Source organism: Staurois parvus, unplaced genomic scaffold (genome assembly GCF_062004578.1).
Source record: "Staurois parvus isolate SC_StPar_1 unplaced genomic scaffold, SC_StPar_1.0 ptg000257l, whole genome shotgun sequence".
Lineage (NCBI taxonomy): Eukaryota > Metazoa > Chordata > Amphibia > Anura > Ranidae > Staurois > Staurois parvus.
In genome coordinates this window covers 2,498,574-2,513,223 of record NW_028318053.1, presented here as the reverse complement: position 1 = coordinate 2,513,223, position 14,650 = coordinate 2,498,574, and the positions used below count along the sequence as shown (strand labels likewise).

Below are 14,650 nucleotides of genomic sequence, written 5' to 3'. Positions count from 1 at the left end.
TAGTTACACTGACCTTGCTCAGGGATTTAGGGTTTGAGTCACACCACAGAAATACAGGTAGGACTAGTGTTCAACAGCTCCGTGGATCAGTGGTTAGCACTGCTGCCTCACAGCGCTAGGGTTGTCGGTTTGAATCCCAACCACGGCAATGAATTTGCATGATTTCCCTCGGTGACTACCCTAACATACATGTGCTGGTGGCAGCATCTTTGCTTTCTGTCTAAATGATCCCTAGAATGTGAATTAGAATGAGGCCTTGTCTGTTCAAACACCTTTAAAGCTGCACCTTATGTGAATGTCAAACGATGGGATGAGATAAGGGCCTGGACTAATGATTGATTTGATAATGCTGGTTTGCACTCCATCTCCTTTTGGGAAGGTTTGTCAAACCAAGGCACTGAGAGATAGAAAAGGATTTAAAAAATAAAATAAAATAAAATAATGGCTAGGAGTCTCCCCCCCAATCCATAACTGACCCTTATCCCAGCATGCAGATACCGCATGCCTTCAAAGATTTATTTCTTTTGTTGAATTGCCTGCTTGGTTCACACTAGATGCGATTTAAAATTGTGCTTTTTGTTGGCAATTTCACCGTATTTTCTGTAGATTTACCAATGAGTTATTGCGTTTTCAGTTGTGTTTTGCATTGTGATTTCTATTGTAGTCTATATGTGAAATCGCTACAAAATGCTGAAAAAATTAGACAAGAACTACTTTTGAAATTGTGCTGCAGCAAATCGCTTACGTTAAGACACTCACATCCACATTCATTAGATCCGATATCAGGTACAATTTCAATTCCCAAATCGCACCTAAAATCGTGCACCCTGGGTGCGACTTGGCATGCGATTTGCATGCCCTGCGACTTGCAAATTGCATGCCAAATTGCACCCGATGTGTCCAGAACTTACACCACAGTCACATCTAATCCGATTTGGAAATTGGGTAACTTACAGTGAAGTTGCACAATTTCAAAATCAGATTGGATGTGAATGCAGCCTATTGTGGACAATAGGGTGTGACTTGGCCTACGATTTGCAAGTCGCCTAGCATGCAAATCGCATGCCAAATTGCACCCGATGTGACTGGGGGCCACCCCAGTCACATCAAAGCGGATTTTGACGTGGTGAGACTTACACTGCGGTCACATCATGTGCGATTTGCAAGACATCTGACACAGATCTCTCTGCAAATCACATGAAAAGTAGTGTATTCATAACTAGAAATTGTTGCGGCTCCAACCAAGTTTGAACCACACCAATATGAACGCTCTAATGGCAGTCACATTGAGTGCGACTTGGCATGTGATTTGCATGACATGCGACTTGCAAATCATATGCCAAGTGGCACCCTATTGTCTGCTATTAGAGCGGCCACATGGGTGCGTTTCCGACACTGATTTCTAAAGTAGTACATGTACTACTTTTGTGGCGATTTGCATAGATATCTGTGTCAGATGTCTTTCAAATCACAAGGAAATCGGCATCTTCACTGTACGTCACTCAATTTCTAAATCGGCTTTGATGTGACCGGGGTGTAAGGTCTTTTTATGTTTGATTTCCTGAGTGTTTTTCCGATTTATGGGAAATCCCCCATACTAGCAAAAGTGAATTTACATTTTCAGTATTGCATGCGAGATGTGGTCATGTGACTGCCTTAACTCATGCGATAATCTGGAGTGAATTGTGCTCATAGTGCCAATAAATATTGCCAATGGGGTTCCCTTTCACATCCCTGTTAGACAAGAGCTACTTTTGAAATTGTGCTGCAGCAAATCGCTTACGTTAAGACGTTCTGTTGTATGCTGCACAGGTACACTTCACTGTGGCTTTCTTTCTGACTCTGAATTGTGGGGCCTGTATACCAAGGGTTAATGCAGGTGGGAAGAGAATTAATTAGGTGCAAACACTTTCTCTGACCAAATGAATGACAGTGGTGGGTGTGGCATATGTTATATAAAGAGTTGCAGTAGTGGGTGATTTTGGCCTTGTACAGGCCACTTTATTTTCTGCAAGTCCTTGCCTGTGGTGGTTTGGGGAGGAAGAGATATTGTGGTAAATTGCCCCAGGCCACACTCATGCTGTGTGGTGGCGTGGGCTGAAAATGTTTTGCATTTTTTTCCTTCTAAGGTGTGTTTGTGTGTTATTGTACAATTATTGTGTGTTTATTATCTTTGCATTGTAATCCTAACACATGTTAATTGCTCTGCTCTTCCAAATCTGCACTTGGTTATAGTTTGCTTTATTTAGACTGAAATGCAGTTTTCAGACAAACCTGATAAGAAATGTATGTGTGGGGGATTTGGGGAGGTGGGAGGTGTTTTATTTTGGCACGTATGTATTTTTATATTGATATTTTAATCTGCAGCCTGTTTTGTGGATAGATAAGCCTACTACGTGATTCATATTAACTGTTTGTTTCCTGCTGTAACCTGTGAAAGCACAGTTCATTAAAAGTATAATCTTTTAGATTGTAAGCTGTTATGAGCAGGACCGTTTTATTTTAGCAACATCAATCCTGCTTTTTTTTCACCAAGAAATTGAATGTACCTACTTGTTGCTGTTCAAATAAATGTGGAATGTGTATTTGATCAATAAACATTTGGACTATGTATTTTTTGGGGGGATAATTTCATGTTCTAGTTGAATGTACTAGCACCCCTAACACTTATTTTTGCTAGCTATATAATATGCCCAAATCTTCCTTGTTAGAGTGCACATATGCCACTATAATGTAAAGCGCTGAGCAAACCATTGGCGCTATATAAATCCTGTATAATAATAATAATATAATAATAATATGCAAGTATGTCCAAACTAACAAACCAAAAGCCCCCTATTGCATCACAAGACCATGTTATGTACCAATGAATAGGTCGTTTTCAATGTGAAGCTAGCTATTCTTTTTCTACAATCCTCTTAACAGTAATAAATTAGGCCCCCAATTTATGTTGAGTTTCGGCCTTTACCGGCAAATATATATTCGCCAATGTCATATACACAATCGAGCTGCAAACATACATTCACCAATGTCATACTGTATACACAGTAGAGCCGCAAACATACATTCACCAATGTCATATACACAGTAGAGCCGCAAACATAAATTCACCAATGTCATATACACAGTATTATTATTATTATTATACAGTATTTATATAGCGCCAAAGGGTTTGCTCAGCGCTGTACAGTAGCAAGGGGGACAGAACATGAGACAAGACAGTAACAATACAATACACGAGGTAGAGCTGCAAACATATATTCGCCAATGTCATATACACAGTAGAGCTGCAAACATATATTCACCAATGCCAAATACACAATAGAGCTGCAAACATATATTCACCAATGCCATATACAGAGTAGAGCTGTAAACATATATTCACCAATGCCAAATACACAATAGAGCTGCAAACATATATTTGCGAATGTCATATACACAATGGAGCCGCAAGGAAAATTGCTATGGTGCACAAATAAGCGCCAAGACGGCTGTCATACCGAAATACGTCATGACATTTGCGGAAGGATGTTTGCACACACCCGGAAGTGGGGAGTGTTAGTGGATGGGAGTGTAGTCAGGAGAGTTTAGTGGTAATTTGCAAGTCTATTTTTTAGATTTGTGAATTGTTCTTTTGTGGAATTGTAGACCACATCTGGACATGGCGAGATCGCTGTTCTCCACCAAGGAGCTGATCCTTATTTGCCGGGGAAACATTACTAATAATTGTTGTATTTTCAGTTGAAAACATGTCCGATTCCTAGATACATTGAGGTGCATAGCAGAGGTTCAAGGTATTCCATAGAAGTTATTGTTCTTCCTAACTATACAGGTGGCACAGACACAAGCATACACCCAGGGCCACGGTTAGATATCACGGGGCCCCGTACAGCATACCTGACAGCCCCCCACCGCTAGAGAAAATATCCAAATTATATTTATGGTAAAAATACACTAAAAACATTATTAATGGACACAATCCCAACCAAATTCCTGTGAAATCTAAATGATAAAACTACTGAGTTCATAAATAAAGCTGTGTGTGTAATTGAGGTCTTGGGGCTCATTCACATGGGTGCTGTGGCCTGTAGAGTGGGAATCGGTGGCTTGTTTTTGTGGCTGTCGCCGTTTACAGGCAACCTATGTTACACAATGGAAATGTGGTCCTAATTTGACAAGCATATGGGTACAGGTGTACAGCCCTGAACACAGACAGTGAGCATTCAGGGCCACTTCTTCACACCTGTCAGATTAAAACCTGTGTTCATACAGCTGCTGTGTCCCCATAGTGTAACAGGTGGCTCCAGCCACATGAACAACCCACTCATTCATGCTGTACAGGCCAGAGGACCTGTGTGAATGTGCAGCATTTTTTACTTTTTTTTTCCTCAGCCCATTAATTTCAATGGGCTGCCTAATGTGTGGGAACATGCAAAAATACTGCAGGCATATTATTTTAAAAGTGTGTTGCATCTAACTGCACAGTAGTGTAGTGCCATGCGTTTAGGTGGCTGTGAATGCATCTGTGTTTACTAGACGTGTGGAGGTGCAATTAAGTTTTCATCATGGTACCTGCGCACATCTGCAGAGGGCATTGCATTTCTTTGCTTTGCTGGCAAAAACGTGCTTTTGCATGCGTTTCTGCACCACAAGTGGTGTGAACAAGTCCTAAGGGCCAGTTCACACTATAGAAACACAGTCTAGATGTGTTCGAGATGCGTTTTTGCATGCACTTTTTTGATGCATGTTTAGTGTGTTCCAGAGCATTTTGGATGCGTTTTTGATGTGTTCCACTGCATTTTGGTTGCGTTTGTGTGTTCCAGTGCATTTTGGATGCGTTTTTTGTGTGTTCCAGTGCATTTTGGATGCGTTTTTGGTATGTTCCAGTGCATTTTGGATGCATTTTTTGTGTGTTCCAGTGCATTTTGGATGCTTTTTTTGGTGTGTTCCGGTGCATTTTGGATGTGTTTTTGACGTGTTCCAGTGCATTTTTTTATGCATTCCAGTTAATTTTTTCCCCTCTCTTTTTCTTAAATTTAATTAGGGACATGTGCGTTTTAGTGTGTTCCACTGCATTTTGGTTGCTTTTTTGTGTGTTCCAGTGCATTTTGGATGCGTTTGATGTGTTCCAGTGCATTTTGGATGCATTTTTGTGTTCCAGTGCATTTTGGATGCGTTTTTGATGTGTTCCACTGCATTTTGGATACGTTTTTTGTGTGTTTCAGTGCATTTTGGATACGTTTTTGGTGTGTTCCAGTGAATTTTGGATGCATGATTAGAGTGTTCCAGAGCATTTTGGATGTGTTTTTGATGTGTTCCACTGCATTTTGGTTGCTTTTTTTGTGTGTTCCAGTGCATTTTGGATGTGTTTTTGGTGTTCTAGTGCATTTTGGATGCGTTTTTGACGTGTTCCAGTGCAGTTTTTTATGCATTCCAGTTAATTTTCTCTCCCTCTTTTTCTTAAATTTAATTAGGGACATGTGAGTTTCAGTGCGTTCCAGGGCGTTTTACCATGTTCCAGTAAGTTCTATGCATAAACAATGCAGCCTGTTTGACTTTTTTGGCAGCACCTGTAACGCACTGGAACTGCAAGCGCTGATGTGAACTATGACACTGACAACCATATAACCTTCTTTCTGTGCGTTTTGGATGCAAAAAAAGCAACTGAAACACATGTAGTGTGAACTGGCCCTAAAGGTTATTATAGGTCAGGGAACGGGACTGACCAGGAATTGTGAGTTCAATCAGACTAGTGGTGAGATACAATCAGGAATCATATAATAATGCTAGATCTGAGCTGCAGGTGATAGGAAATGAGACACATTAACATGATCAGTAAATAAATAGTTAAATAAAAAAAGTGGGGCGCAGGGGCGAAGTGACCATTGGGGAACTAGGGCACTGCCGATGTCCCTGGTACCTTTCATAGGATTTTTTGGGTGTGATTTGAGTGTGGGCAAGGACACAAGGGCCCCATGATCCCCTATTGCCCAGTGGTCCCATGAGTTGTCAGTCCGCCCCTCGTGGGGCGGTGATACATAGATCTGCAGATGGAACAGATGATGATAGGGGGGGGTGGGGGAGCGGGTCAAGTTGTATAAGGAAAGAGGTTTGAAGGCTCGTTCACACTTGACTTTATTTCTATTTCTTGCCAAACGGCCCTATAGCATTTGACAGGTGTTTGGGAAGCGTTTTTAACGCTCCTCAAATGCTCCCCAAACGCCCTATGTGTGGTTTTGAGGCATGTGATAAGCATTTGCCAAGCATTAAAACTGCACCACAAGTGCCTGTAATGAAGTTAAATGGTATTAACGCTCCGAAAACGCCTGGCAGCCACACCGCAAATGTCTGCCAGACATTTGAGGAGCGGCACCATAGACTTGAATGGGAGACTTCAACTCCTCCTGGCTCAACATGAGGCAACAATTTTGCTGTGACGCAATGCTAACGCTTCAGTGTGAACAGCACTGTGTGCTGCCATGTGCAGAATTTTCATTGGCGTTTGAGAAGCGTAAAAAACGCTTCCCAAATGCCTGTCTGACGCCTGCTAACAAAGCTAGTGTGTAGCCTTAGAGAAGATAAACAAAGTTGTAATGAAATATAAACATAAGGAAAATAGAAAGTTTCAAACTTGTCAGAAGAACAGGACGCAGGTAATATTCACTCCCTTTCCACTTTCTAGTCAGTAGCCAAAATCTTAATTGATTGATCAATATTCCTGGCACTGACAGAACCCTGTAAATTGATCTCCATATTTTGGGCATTCACAAATGTCAAGGAGCTTACAATCTAAGACCAGAAACTCAGACATATACTAGGCCCAATTAACCTAACAGCATGTCTTTGGAGTGTTGGCAGAAACACACCCGTACAGAGAAAGCATGCAAACTGGGATGCAGAAAGGTGCAGCCATGGCTGGGATTAGAACCCATGACCAAAGTGCTGTAAGTTCTGAGTTCTAACCACTAAGCCACTGTAGGAGACAGAGTTTGAGCTGCAATGTAGAATAGTTACATTGTTTAAAAATAATGATAAAGCGAGCGCTGGTAAAATTATATAGAATACTAAAATGGTATTACACAAGATAAATATAAATCTAGGTATAGATATGAAGGTAACAGCTAGAACTCAGGGTATTGGCAACAGTCCCAGAATAGAAATATGTTAAAGTAATAGTGCAGCGCTATAAATGCATGTTATCAATCATAAACGCATGTAAAATCAAAAAAGTGCAAATAAGTGCAATAATGATGTAAACTGGTTAATGGTGCTAGAAAAAAGTTCATATAATCATTCCTGAATAATATAATGTTAAAGTAATATGTTAAAGTAATAGTGCAGCGCCATAAATGCATGTTATCAATCATAAACGCATGTAAAGTCAACAAAGTGCAAATAAGTGCAATGATGATGTAAACTGGTAAATGGTGCTAAAAAAAGTTCATATAATCATTCCTGAATAATGGAATGTCCTTTGTGTGAGAGTACCAACTCAGAGAGTGCCTATGAATGGCACGTGTGGTTTATCCAGGACTGACAGTAGTGCATGAACTCGTGAAAGGTAATCCACCCTTGGGACAAATGTACACTTGCCAGAACAAAAGTATTAATGTGCATAGGTTATATACATCACAGATCTGGGGGTGCAGCGGTATGCTGGCAGCTATGGGATAGTCATCCAGCTCCATCCATCCATCCATCCATCAGGGTGGGTGCCAAAATGGTCCTGGGGAGGAATTAGCTCAGCCACAGAAGCCAGAAAGGTGCTTAATAGTGTAGTACTTTATTCATAATGGTCACGAGTAACAATTTAAAATATCCACGTGGAGTAATAAAAATAATAGCAAAGTGAGTACCAAGATGGTGGCCGCTCCTCAATGGCGGTGGTGTGGCGTCAGCAATAGGGCTCCACCCAATGCGTTTCGTGTACCAACACATCCTATTGGTGTGCCCCCGAGGACGTGTTGGTACACGAAATGCATTGGGTGGAGCCCTATTGCTGATGCTACGTCACCGCCATTGAGAAGCATCCGCCATCTTGGTACTCACTTTGCTATTATTTTTATTACTCCACGTGGATAGTTTAAGTTGTTACTCGTGACCATTATAATAAAGTACTACACTATTAAGCACCTTTCTGGCTTCTGTGGCTGAGCTAATTCCTCCCCAGGACCATTTTGGCACCCACCCTGATGGATGGATGGAGCTGGATGACTAACCCATAGCTGCCAGCATACCGCTGCACCCCCAGATGTGTGATGTGTATAACCCATGCGCATTAATACTTTTGCTCTGGTAAGTGTACACCCGTCCCAAGGGTGGATTACCTTTCACGAGTTCATGCACTACTGTTCATCATGGATAAACCACACGTGCCATTCATAGGCACTCTCTGAGTTGGTACTCTCACACAAAGGACATTCCATTCTTCAGGAATGATTATATGAACTATTTTTAGCACCATTTACCAGTTTACATCATTATTGCACTTATTTGCACTTTTTTGATTTTTCATGCGTTTATGATTGGTAACATGCATTTATAGCGCTGCACTATTACTTTAACATAGAATAGTTACATGATTAAAGAGAATGAAGATATATAATTGTATTGGGAAATTAGAACTAGACATTCCCAATTATTTGCGATATAAGTGTGAAAATGTTTGACATTTGAAAATAGAATGTATGACATTCATTAGGAAATGCATTAGTTGTCTGATCATTTTGGAGAAACAGCAGCCCAAAAAAAAAAATAATAATATAGGTGTACTTTTTATTTTAAATTGTAAGTATTCTCATATGCAAACAGAAAAACGCCAACGGGACAAAGCCTGCGGTTTTGCGCCACCTAGCGAATATATACGGCATTGCATCTAGAAATGTGCTAGACGTGATTCCGGATTTACTAACAGTAAAAGAGTCTACAAGTAGACTCTTTTCAATGAGTTTGCTAGACGCCTTTCTGAAGACTGACAGGTCTTGATTGATTGAATTTGCCTGAATGTTCAGCGTCTGCTGGTATACTCAATTCTTAGTAAATCAGGGCCTCAGAGTCAGCACTGTCAAAAGATTTGGACAAGGCATCTGCATGGGCATTTTTGGAAATGGTCCGGAAGGTAATGTTGAAATTAAATCTGGCAAAGAAGATGGCCCATCGTGCTTGTCTGGGGTTCAAACACCGGGCGGTCTGGAGATACTGGAAGTTCTTATGATCAATATAAATCAGAATGCGATGTGGGGATCCCTCCAGCAGATGTTGCCATTCCTGCTGTGCCAGCTTTATCGCCAGCAATTCCCGATCACCGATAGTGTAATTCTTTTCAGCATCCGAAAATTTGTTAGAGAAGAAGGCACAAGGACGGAGCTTACCATCATGCATTTGGAGCAGGACGGCCCCCACTCCCAAAGATGAAGCATCTACCTCCAAGAAAAAAAGGCTGAAAAATGTCCTAACGTATGAGAATCAATGCAGAGAGAAAGGTGGATTGTAGTCTGTGGAATGCGTCGACTGCCTCAGAAGGCCAGATTCTGGAGTTGGAACCCTTTCGAATCAAAGAAGTGATTGGGGCCATCAGCGAAGAATAGTCAGGAATGAACTGGCGATAGAAGTTGGTGAATCCCAAGAAGCGCTGTGTGGCTTTCAACCCAGAGGGCTGAGGCCAGTTGGAGATGGCTTGGAGTTTGGCAGGATCCATAAGCAGACCTTTATCCATGACTATGTAGCCTAGAAAAGGAACCTGGGTTTGTTCGAAGAGACACTTCTCCAACTTTGCATACAGGCGGTGGTCCCGAAGACGTAGGAGAACAGTACACACGTGCTGACGATGAGTTTCTAAATCTGGAGAAAAAATCAGTATGTCATCCAGATAGACAATGACACAAACATATAGAAGATCAGAAAAAATGTAATTAAAGTTCTGAAAGACGGCTGGGGCATTACACAAGCCGAAGGGCATTACAAAATATTCGTAACGCCCTTGTCTGGTATTGAAAGCTGTTTTCCACTCATCACCCTCACGGATCCTAACCAGATTGTATGCTCCACGGAGATCTAGCTTAGTGAAAATTCGAGCATCTCGGAGTCTGTCAAAGAGTTCAGAAATCAGAGGTAAAGGGTACCGATTCTTAGCGGTGATAGCATTGAGACCTCTATAATCAATGCAGGGTCGTAGCGTACCATCTTTTTTCTCCACAAAGAAGCCAGCCCCAGCAGGAGAATTGGACTTACGGATAAATCCATTCTGCAGATTCTCCTGGACATATTCTGACATGGCTTGAGTCTCAGGAATAGAGAGAGGGTAAACTTTACCTCGTGGTGGAGAAGACCCAGGTTGGAGGTCAATAGCACAATCATAGGGACAATGAGGCGGCAAACAGTCAGCAGCTTTCTTACAAAATACATCTTGGAAGGCCTGATAATGCAGAGGGAGTATCAGAGAGGTGATGACCTCAGCCATGGGTACACACCTAGGAGGACACACTTTAGGGAGACAAGTCATATTATATGGCATTGTGACCCCCATGACAATACTTGGCCAGAGTTCCAGTCAAGATAGGGTTTATGTTTCTGCAACTATGAAAGTTCCAGAATGATGGGACTTGAAGACTTAGGAAGGATCAGAAAGGAGATTTCCTCACAATGAAGAACACCCACATGCATAGTTATGCTGTTAGTGTAAGGGAATTCCTGTACAATCAATATCCACAGGCACTCGTGTTCCTCCTGTCCCTCAGCACCATCTGTTTCACCTTCAGTGGGGTCTGGGTTGGAGATACAAGAGAGACTGACCTCGTCAATTCAGACTTCTACCAGGTACGTGACACTACCAGTGAGCCAGTGATGGAGTCTGAATGGGAGACCTCTCTACTCACTACACTCTGCCAGACAGTCACTGCACTTTCCCATGCGGTGCAGGTGCTGCGTAAGCACTTTGCTCAATTATATGGCCAGCTGCAGTTCATGTCAAGCACTTCTTCTGCCTCAGATTCTCAGAGATTCATCTACACAGACAATGCTCTGTACCTTCAATGAACTGCCTCCTCCTCCTGAGCCCAGGGTCCCCCTACCTGAACGTTTTTCTGGGGATCTTAAGAAATTCAGGACCTTTCAGAACTCCTGCAAGTTGTACTTCTCTCTCCTGCCTCGAACTTTCTCATCTGAAAAGGTGAAGGTGGAATTCCCCATCTCCCTGCTCCTTGGAGGAGCCTCAGGCCTGGGCACATCATCTTCGAGAATAACATGACCCTGCTTTGACTTCCGTGAGCTCCTTTTTTCTGGCCATGTCCCAGCTATATGCTGATCCCTTCCATCCCCAAACTGCTGAGACCATGCTGAGCAACTTGCAACAAGGCCAAAGATCAGTGGAGGACTATGTTTCAGACCTTCGTCTATGGAGTGCAGATACTCAATGGAATAACTCAGCCTTGCGCTTCCAATTTCGTCATGGTATGTCTGAACCTATTAAAGATGAACTTGCCAGGGTGGGAACACCTACCTCTTTAGACGATCTGATCTATCTCAGCATCCAGATCGATCGTCGTCTACATGAAAGACAGTCTGAAAGAAGGAAGAACCTCTGCCATGCCCCAGCTAATTCCTGGGGTTCACCCGCTGCCTCTATTTCAACCATGTCAAGGGACACTGCAGGCATCAATAAATCTCCTCGCCCCAAATCTCCGAGGCCTCCCCTGTCTGAACAAGAACGATTACGGCGCTGCCGTTGTTACCTTTATCTCTACTGTGGGGATACAGGGCACTTTTTGCAAACTTGCCCCAGAAGATGCATTAGGAGATCTAGCATTAGGAGATCTAGAACTCGCACAGTGGCCGCTTTGTACTCTGGTCAAGCTCATACTATTCTGCCAGTTTCCCTTCAGCTACCACAGTGGTTCTCAACCTTCCTAATGCCGCGACCCTTTAATACAGTTCCTCATGTTGTGGTGTCCCCCCACCATAAAATTATTTTCGTTGCTACTTCATAACTGTACTTTTGCAGTGGGAGGAGTAGTGCCACATCATTGGTGTCAGTGAGAGGAGTAGTGCCACATCACTGATGTCAGTGGGAGGAATAGTGTCCCATCATTGGTATCAGTGGGAGGAATAGTGCCACATTGTTGGTGTCAGTGGGAGGAATAGTGCCCCATCATTGGTGTCAGTGTGGGAGGAATAGTGCCCCATCATTGGTGTCAGTGGGGGGGGGGGAATAGTGCCCCATCATTGATACTAGTGTGGGGGGGAATTGTGCCCCATCATTGGTGTCAGTGGGGGGGGTAGTGCCCCCTCGTTGGTGTCAGTGGGGGGAGAAACAGTGCCCCATCGTTGGTGTCAGTGGGGGGAGGAATAGTTCCCCATCGTTGGTGTCAGTGGGGGGGGAGGAGATAGTGCCCCATCATTGGTATTAATGACACCAATGATGGGGCACTATTTCTCCCACTGACACCAATGATACTTACCTTGCTGACTCCTGCTCCAGCCTGGGCTTGCTCCCTTCCTCCCTCTCCCATCTACAGCCAGCATACCTGGCTGCAGCAGCACCATCTGCACGCTACAGACACTTACCTGTCAGCTGTCTTCCTTCTCCGGCTGCTCCCTCGCTCGATCTTCTTTGCTCTTTGTGCTGCTGCTCGGCTCCTCCTCTCCAAGCTCCACCTCCTCGCCGGTGATTGGCCGCCTATGTGCCTCTCCTGAGCTACAGTTCCGGCGGCCAATCACTGGCGAGGAGGCGGAGCTGTTGAGTGATCCCGGGATGTGGCCAGATGACAGGGGCGGCATGTCATCCCGCGCACACATCGCGGTCCAGGGAAATGTGGACGTATCTGCATGTGGGCGGACCCGCCTGGAGACTGATAGAGGAGCGGTGTCTCGGTTCCTAAGACCATCGGAAATATGTGTTTTCCGATGGTCTTAGGAGACCCCTGTGAAAGGGTTGTTCGACCCCCAAAGGGGTCGCGACCCACAGGTTGAGAACCGCTGAGCTACCAGAAAAGACTCTTTCTGTTTCTGCTATTGTGGATTCTGGGGCCTGTAGCTGTTTTGTGGACTCCTCGTTTGCTGCCCAGCATGAGCTACCTCTCTGTGCCAAGAAGAGTAGTTTCTCAATCCATCTGGCAGATGGCTAAAACATTAAATCTGGGCCTGTCACTCTAGAGACTGTACCTATCCTATGTTCTACAACCTCAGGGCATTGTGAGTTCTTATGTCTGGATGTTATCACTTCTCCTTTGTTTTCAATCATATTGGGTCAGCCATGGTTGAAGGCTCATAATCCCTGCATCGACTGGTCCACCAGGGAAGTGACTTTCCAATCTAGTTACTGCAAGAAGTTCTGTCTCCCCACAGCACCTAAACCAGGAGGACCACTCCTCAATGCCAATATAGACTCTGAAACCGCTAAACTGGTACCCGCAGTTTACCATGAGTAACTTGATGTCTTTAATAAAAAGAACGCTGACTCTCTCCCTCCTCATAGACCATACGACTGCCCTATTGAGCTGTTACCAGGAGCTGAAATTCCCTTTGGACGAATTTATCCTCTTTCTGAACTAGAATTGGAGGAGCTGCGTAAATACATTGACAAGGCCCTCACCAGCTGGGGCTGGTATTTTCTTTGTGGAAAAAAAGGACAAGACACTTCGACCATGTGTGAACTACCAAGATCTTAAAATAACCATTAAAAACCGATACCCCTTGCCACTCATTCCAGAACTATTCCAAAGACTGCGAGATGCACGTGTATTCTCCAAGCTGGACCTGAGGGAAGCCTGCAACTTAATTAGAATCAGGGAAAGTGACGAGTGGAAAACAGCCTTCCGGACCCACTTTGGGCGCTTTAAATACCTTGTAATGCCCTTTAGTCTCTGTAACGCATCAGCTACTTTTCAGCACTTGGTGAATGACATCTTTCTACCCACCATCATCCTCGGAGATTTCAACATCCCTGTCAACATCACCAACCCGTCCACATCCCAACTCCTCCACTTAACCTCCTCTTTTGCACTCGCACAGTGCATACAAGCCACCACCCACTCCGACGGGAACATCCTGGACCTTGTCTTCTCCCATCTCTGCGCTCAACCTCAGTAACACCCCCTTCCCTCTCTCTGACCACAACCTTATTACCTTCTCTGTCTCCTAGTCCTCAAACGCCTACTCCTCCAAATGTCATACTACTACCAGCTGAAACCTCCGCAACCTGAACCCTGCCCCCTCCACTCTGCAGCTGATCAACTTTACGACAGCATCCTTCCCCTGTCCTGCCCCGACCTGGCCATGACTGCCTATAACAACTCGCTATCAACCGCTCTTGACTCGCTAGCGCCTTTAACCACACGAAACATCAGACCCCAACCGCTCCAGCCCTGGCAGACTGACCACACCAAAACTCTCAAACGACGCAGTCGTGCGCTGAAGCGACTATGGCGCAAAACCAGATCCCAACTAGCGTTCACCCGTTATAAATCTGCCTTCCACACCTACACCTCCTCCCTCCAAGCTGCCAAACAAGCCTACTTCCTGACCCTCATCAAGACCCTCTCCTCCAATCCTCGCCGGCTCTTCTCCACCTTCAACTCTCTACTCTCTCCGCCCCCACCTCCACCCAGCACCTCCCTCACCGCCCTCGAAATTACCAATCACTTCAAAAACAAGA

The 14,650-nt window shown here is 44.1% G+C and overlaps 1 protein-coding gene across 8 annotated transcripts in view; it reads right to left on the bottom strand.

The window, feature by feature from the left end:
- The window catches only part of MSANTD3 (Myb/SANT DNA binding domain containing 3), a 517,687-nt gene that overhangs the window by 168,534 nt on the left and 334,503 nt on the right, over window positions 1–14,650 (bottom strand). The window contains exon 6 of one of the 8 annotated variants that reach the window (XR_016313266.1): window positions 9,372–9,840. The exons of 6 other annotated variants lie outside the window; for them this stretch is intronic. Coding sequence is in view for 1 of the 2 variants with exons in the window: in XM_089681047.1 (XP_089537173.1) it covers window positions 9,452–9,840 (389 nt within the window). In the remaining variant the exon portion in view is untranslated. Of the gene's footprint in view, window positions 1–8,758; window positions 9,841–14,650 lie in introns of those variants that run through there. One more of the 8 variants, XM_089681047.1, reaches the window with a different exon arrangement.